Source organism: Octopus bimaculoides, chromosome 9, assembly GCF_001194135.2.
Source record: "Octopus bimaculoides isolate UCB-OBI-ISO-001 chromosome 9, ASM119413v2, whole genome shotgun sequence".
Lineage (NCBI taxonomy): Eukaryota > Metazoa > Mollusca > Cephalopoda > Octopoda > Octopodidae > Octopus > Octopus bimaculoides.
In genome coordinates this window covers 22852000-22858717 of record NC_068989.1, presented here as the reverse complement: position 1 = coordinate 22858717, position 6718 = coordinate 22852000, and the positions used below count along the sequence as shown (strand labels likewise).

At 36.7% G+C, this 6718-nt stretch overlaps 1 protein-coding gene across 8 annotated transcripts in view; it reads left to right on the top strand.

The window, feature by feature from the left end:
• The window catches only part of LOC106878206 (uncharacterized protein KIAA0825), a 176526-nt gene that overhangs the window by 165490 nt on the left and 4318 nt on the right, over positions 1-6718 (top strand). For all 8 annotated transcript variants that reach the window (XM_052970496.1, XM_052970494.1, XM_052970492.1 and 5 more), the window contains 5 exons: positions 315-478; positions 1681-1819; positions 3263-3365; positions 4571-4674; positions 5914-6116. In XM_052970496.1, coding sequence (XP_052826456.1) covers positions 315-478; positions 1681-1819; positions 3263-3365; positions 4571-4674; positions 5914-6116 — 713 coding nt within the window. The remainder of the gene's footprint in view (positions 1-314; positions 479-1680; positions 1820-3262; positions 3366-4570; positions 4675-5913; positions 6117-6718) is intronic.

Below are 6718 nucleotides of genomic sequence, written 5' to 3'. Positions count from 1 at the left end.
TATATATATATATATATATATATATATATATGAAACATCGAAGGAAGAATAAACAGACATAGGTGCATAAATGTATGTAAATATATGCATATACACACATATACAAATATATATATATATATATATATAAATATAGACATACATGCACACACAAAAGCTTAGTATAAATTTTGATAAATGAAACAAATGTGTGGTGAGAAAACAGTGGTAGACTGCTTTAGATGGACATAGTTGGTATGTGTGGAGTCTAAATTTGTCAACCAAGATGAGCAGAAAAGACATTGGATAACATATTTATTTGTTACACATTTCAGGTTGTGCAAAGGATCAGGTTAACAATGCAGTTTTGGAGGTGCTCAAGCAACTCTCAGAACATATCTACACACTACCAACTTCCTTTTGTACTCTCTTCAAGATTCTCCAAGATGCAGTTAAAGAGAAAGGTGCTCGGATCCCTCATGATTGTTTAGGGTTACAGGTAATTTCTTCTGATACCATATAATCCCAAAGTCAGCTTTATAATAGTATTTATGTTGCATGTATAAGTTAATCTGATTCAAACCGTTCTGATTTGAATCAGGTAAAGTTTTGGTTTTTTCTCTTTCCACCCTACAACATCATTCCTCTCTTATTTCCAGTTATTCCCTTTTTTTCCTTTCCTCTCTCTAACTATTTTTTTCTCTCCTTTTCTCTTCCTCTAACTAATCCCCTCTCTCCCTTTCTCTCCCTGACTAATCCCTTCTTTCCATTCTTCTCTCTGACTATTCCCTTCTTTTCCTTTCTCTCTCTGACTACTCATTTCTCTCCTTTTCTCTCTCTCTCTCTCTCTCTCTCTCACTCACTAATCCCCTCTTACACATTCACAGATAATCTGATTCTTTACTATCCCCAGACTTTGCTAGCCAAAGGACATAAAAGCTTCTCTCCCTTTTCTCCAAAAAAGGTCTTGCTTTGAATCATCAGGAAATTCTCTCAGTTATAGTAAATTTTTACACTTTACTAATGGTTCCAAGCATTCTCTCTTTTTTATAAGTATATGAAAACTCATGGTATAGTGGTTTGAGTGTTGGACTCACATTGACTATATTGTTGGTTCAGTTCTTGAACAGGGTAGTTCATTGTGCTCTTGAGCAGGGCACTTCATGTCACATTGCTGCAATATATTCAGTTGTAAATGATTACCAAAAGCACTTGGGGGTTAATCATATGACAGAATGGTATCCCAATTTTGTATTTAAACAACTTGAAATTCTGTATAAACTCTGTCTCATGAGCTTGTAGGCTTCAGGTAGATACGGTAGACCTCTGTATAGTGACACATGTACAGTGTCAGTCTTTCTCATTCTCTATGGCACCCATGGGTAACTTGTGACCCGCATGACTTTCAGGATGGCACACCTAATAAAAAACCACCTCAAATTTTTTACCAGTGTGGCCCACCTAATAATGACCCATGTCTCATGCAGCCTGTTTCTTCTAAAAAGTTGCCTTGTTTGCTCTAAGGCTTATTCTACAAAAAAGAAGAGAAAAATATAACTACAATATTTGAAAAGAAAAATCATATATTTTTCTTTGAGTTGATATTTTTAAAATTTCATTAAAAATATGTCTTTAACTACTTTTGTCTTTTTTTAAAATATATTTTTAAAGTTGAATTTAATTTTCTTTTATTTGGTTTAGATTATTGCATTAGGTCTGAAGATGCAGCTTTGGTCTGGTACTGCTGTTGAAATTATGTCAGGAACATCTTTTAGTCCGGAGACTAAAAAGATCCTCACTCTTTTAGCTGAGGGTGTTTACTCTATACTTATTTATTCAGGTAATGTAATCAATTTATACTAATTAACGAATCTAATTGGAAATGACAATAAGATTGGCAGTAACACTGTATAACAGTGAAAAAAAAAATGGAAATGGAAATAACCTTTTCTAGGGGTATTTTGTGTGTAGATCATGAATACAACATGTTTCTTTTTGTGATCTTCCAGTTTCTCGTAAATTACCATCTTGCTTACGTTAAATACACTGATGGTTCTGTAGGAATTGAGTGCAAACAAGGTTGGGCCAAAACTGACAACTCTAAAAGTTATAAATGGATTTTGATATATTTTCAATGGGGTGTTCCTAAGGTATTTGTCAATCTAACCTATGAAAATTATAAAATTACACGCAATAATTTTATAGTTATATGGGTTCAAATCACAAGAAACCACACCTCATCACCCAACCTGAACTCAATGATCTAGTTCACGATCTAACACTTACTAAGCAACAGAATGAAGTCCTGGCCTCACGTCTGTAACAGTGGAACCTGTTGGATAAAGATACTCGAATTACAGTATTTAGGAAGCGTTTTGCAGATCTACAGCAATTCTTCACTTTGGAAAACAACTTAACTTATTGTAATGATATCAGAGACCTATTCAATACCCTTGAGCTGACCTATGAGCCAAATAAGTGGAAGTTATTCATAGATGTATCCCTTTACAGCATAAAAGTGGTTCTGTTGCACATTGGGAACACCATGCCTTCAGTTCCAATTGCTCATTCAGTCATTTTAAGAGAGACATATGAGAACCTTGCTTTTATTCTAGACCACATAAGTTACAAGGAGCATAAGTGGCTAATTTGTGCAAACTTGAAAGTAATAACCCTAATTAATGGGCTACAAACTGGATACACCAAGTTTATGTGCTTCCTTTGCAAGTAGGATAGTAGGGCCAAATCAGAACATTATGTATGCTCAGAATGGCCACCTCAGGAAACTACAATGCCTGGATGCCATAATGTAAATCATGAGCCATTAGTTAAGGAGAAATGTATGTATATAGTATCAAGAATCTTTATTTGGCAGGCTTGATCATGTCATTATCATCATTGTCTTATTGTGCACTTTTCCATGCAAATGTGCATTGGATGGAATTTGCTGAAGCAGATTATCTATGTTTGGATGCCTTTCCTGTTGCCAACTTTTACCTATTTCTGAGTAAGGTGAAATTTTCCCATATCCTGACATGTTTTTGTGGAAGACTAAGAATGAAGGACAACACTTGTATTTTCTATTGTAGCTATGGGCCAACCAATACCCTGTGAGTAGACTTGGTTGATGGAAAATAAAAAAAATTGTTTTATATGTGTGAGTGTGTGTGTGTGTGTGTGTGTGTGGTGTCTTTCTTTGTTTTGACATCATGTGATGTCAAAAGATTATCTCATGGCAAATAGGGTAGTAATAAAATTCTTTTTTGTTCTTCCATTTGTCTAGATATGGATCTGAGTCCTATAGAAATGAACAGTTTATTACAGTCACAACACAATGATTTCACCAACGAAAATATCAACCATATTGTCACATTCTTGAACTCTGAGTAAGTCCATCTTACATTTCATCTTTTACTGTTCTGTCATCTTCAATCACCTCTACTCCCATCATAACTTGAGGGTCCACACAAACACTTCATCTTCATTATTTTTATCTCTTTCCAGCTCCATATTGATCAGTTATCCCCCTCTGTCCTCTCTTTTAGAACGTGAGTATCCATGTAGCAAGAAACCTGTTCTGCTCTGACCTCCTTCTGTCTTACTTTTGACTTTCATCTCTATAAAGCCATCTCTCTCGATGTTCATAGACTTGCTAGTTGCATATTGACCTCATTAGTACTGGTGACATGAAAAAAAAAGCAGCTAGTACATGCTGTACAGTGATTGGCATCTAACCTTAGGAACCATGCCAAAGTAGATAGTGGAGTACAATGCAGTCCTTGGATTCATCAGATCCTGTCAACCATCCGGCCCATGGAGGCATAGAAGACAGATTTTAAATGATTACGGTAATGGTGGTGATAATGATGTTTTTTTCCATAGATTTTATGTTGTTTAGCTTTAGACAGTTCAGCTCTAATAGAGCAGACTTATGCTCAAAGACATTCCACCTATGACTCTCACCTTTCATTGTTGTTTAGCAGCAGATCAGCTCTGAATGAGTAGACTTATGACTGAAGTGATTCCAACTGTTTTCTTATTTTCTGTCTAGGACTGTATTATCTAGCATGACCTTCTCTAGACAGTAAGATGTAATTAAAAGAGGATTTAACTTCTGTTTCTAGCAGATTGTGCAACCATGGAGCAATAGTTTTTTCTATGAAGTAGGTGGGATTTTTTTCCCTTTTGTTCCATATGTAGATATACCTCAGGGTTTGATGGTAAGTGTTGGGGTCAAGAGATCAACAGAGGTCAGAAGTGGTGGGGAGAGTTAAATAGAGGTGTTAAGGTCAGTAGCAGAGTTGGGGATCAAGAGATCAACAGAGGTCAGAAGTGATGGGGAGTTAAATAGATGCGTTGAGGTCTGTAGCTATGGTGAAGTCAAGAGGTCAATACAAATAAAAAGAACCTACAGGAAATATAATCCAGTGATTCAACTGGTTCTCGGTTTTCTTTCTATCACAGTCACTGTGTATTGTGTTGATGTTGATGATTATAATGTTGCTGCTTGTGATGATGTTTTTTTGTGGTTGTTATATCAGTTAAAATATAGTCTATACTGAGATGCCATATCTTGTTTACTTTTCCACAGCTCCAGTTATTCTACTCCACGTCATATGCCAGAAAATACAATATCAGATTTTGCTGAAGAATATTACCAAGCTGCTGCTAATGAACTTTTTGGGTGTCCTACAGGTAGTGATTTTAATGTATATGTGTGAGAGATGCAGAAAGAAAGAGGGAATGAAAATCCTTTGATATATATATTATACACATACAAGAGTGTCATCTGTCTTCAGACTGGTAACTTCAGAACTATACTTTTTCCACCATGGGTAATATCAGGAAATACGACATCTATAACCAAATGGAGAATACTGCTTATTAGTTAGTTAAATTTATGTGATTTTTCCATCTCAAAATGCTGAGCCTTATGTAGGAGATGACAGGGGAACAAGATATGTGGTGCACTGCTGTACTCAAGAAGACCTGCTGACCACAACAGAATTGAGATCTTAAAACCAAGGTGCCATGTAAAATGCACTGGTGCAGGCGTGATGTAAAAAGTATTGATGATGGTGCCACATAAAAAGCACCCAGTACACTTTGTAAAATGGTTGGCATTAAGAAAGGCAGCCAGCTGTAAACCAAACCAAAACAAACCATGGAACCTGGAGTGGTCTCCTGGCCATTCCATGGCATTTCCTGTCAAGCCATTCAATCCATACCTGCATGGAAAGTAGATGTTAAATGATGATGATGATGATGGTGATGATACATTGTCCACAAAATTCTTCAAAATTCCATTTTAATATTTTCATCAAAATGTGGTTTTTTAAGTTTCTTTTTAGCTAAATGGATAATTTTAGCTCACTAGCCTTTTTTCAATGTCTTACTCCATTCTCTCTCTTCTTCCATTGTCTGTATAGTTCTAATAGTTAATTCCTTTACCGAAACCTCCATTGTTTGTGCTATTGTTGGTCATATGATGAATGGGAGAGTAGGAATAAAAAAAAATGTCATTTCCCATCTCTGTACATTTGTAGTTGTATGCTTATATAAGTGATTAAAATGTTCCAAGATACTAGGGAAAGTCAAAAGTTACCTGCACTTTCACCAAGATTTTCTTTAAGTTGGCTGCACTGCTTTCAGCGCTTGCATGCCAAAAGGTAGTACATTTGGAGTTATGTAAGCAAGGTTTGACCTTGATCCCTTCAGTTTTACTTTCTTCCAGCTGGAAAGGGAGAAAAGGTAGTGAAGATGAGGTATCAGGGCATACCCTTAAGGTACAAGAAGATAGAAATAGAGAGAATAGGGACAGGGAATCACAATTGGCTGGGTGGGTAGGTTTGTGAGGGTGTGGGGTATGAAAGGATATCGACAATATTTGTAATTTCCTTCTAAAGCCTTTCTTTTTATTTTTTATTCGCACAGGTATGAATTGTCTAGCCGATGTTTATTGGTTGATTGTACACAATGTTGATTGGCTTGAGAATCAGCTCAATATCCAGACTAGTCTGCCGCGGACAAATATTAGTTTATCTACAAATTTTATGATTAATTTCTCACCAGTACCGCCGCCTTCCTTCAACCCCCTCAATTCTTTTGATGAGATTGGCAACAGCAAACTAGATCAAGTAGGTTACCATTTCTTTTATTTCATTGTGGATGTTTGAAAAAAGATCTCAGGTCGGCCTGGTTGCATGGTTAAGAAGCTTGTTTCCCAACAATGGCAGGGATTTCAGTTTCAATTTCACTGTATGAGACCTTGGGAAAATGTCTTTTACTGTTGTCCCAGCTGACCAAAGCTTTGTGAGTGAATTTGATTGACAAAAACTGAAAGAACCTTGTCGTTGCTTTCCAACCACATGGTTCTGGGTTCAGTTTCACAGTGTCGCACCTTGGCCAAGTGTCTTCTGCTATAGCTTCAGGATTAGATATTGATCTTAGCCATAAGGCTGAGAAGCTATAGCTTCAGGCTGACCAAAGCCTTGTGAGTGGATTTGGCAGATGAAAACTGAAAGAAGCCTGTCATACATGTGTGTGTGTGCGTGAGATGAAGTACTGATAACAACCTCAGGAAGCTGAACCATTTAGTCAAGATAACAAAGCACTGAGATACCTGGTGCCTGGCTATACTGAAGAAGACCTGTACTCTGCAGCAGAAGTGTTTAGACCGATCGGTTTGGTTGTGTAAAGCACTCATGGCAGTGTTGCGTAAAAGCGACTGTGCAGTGCC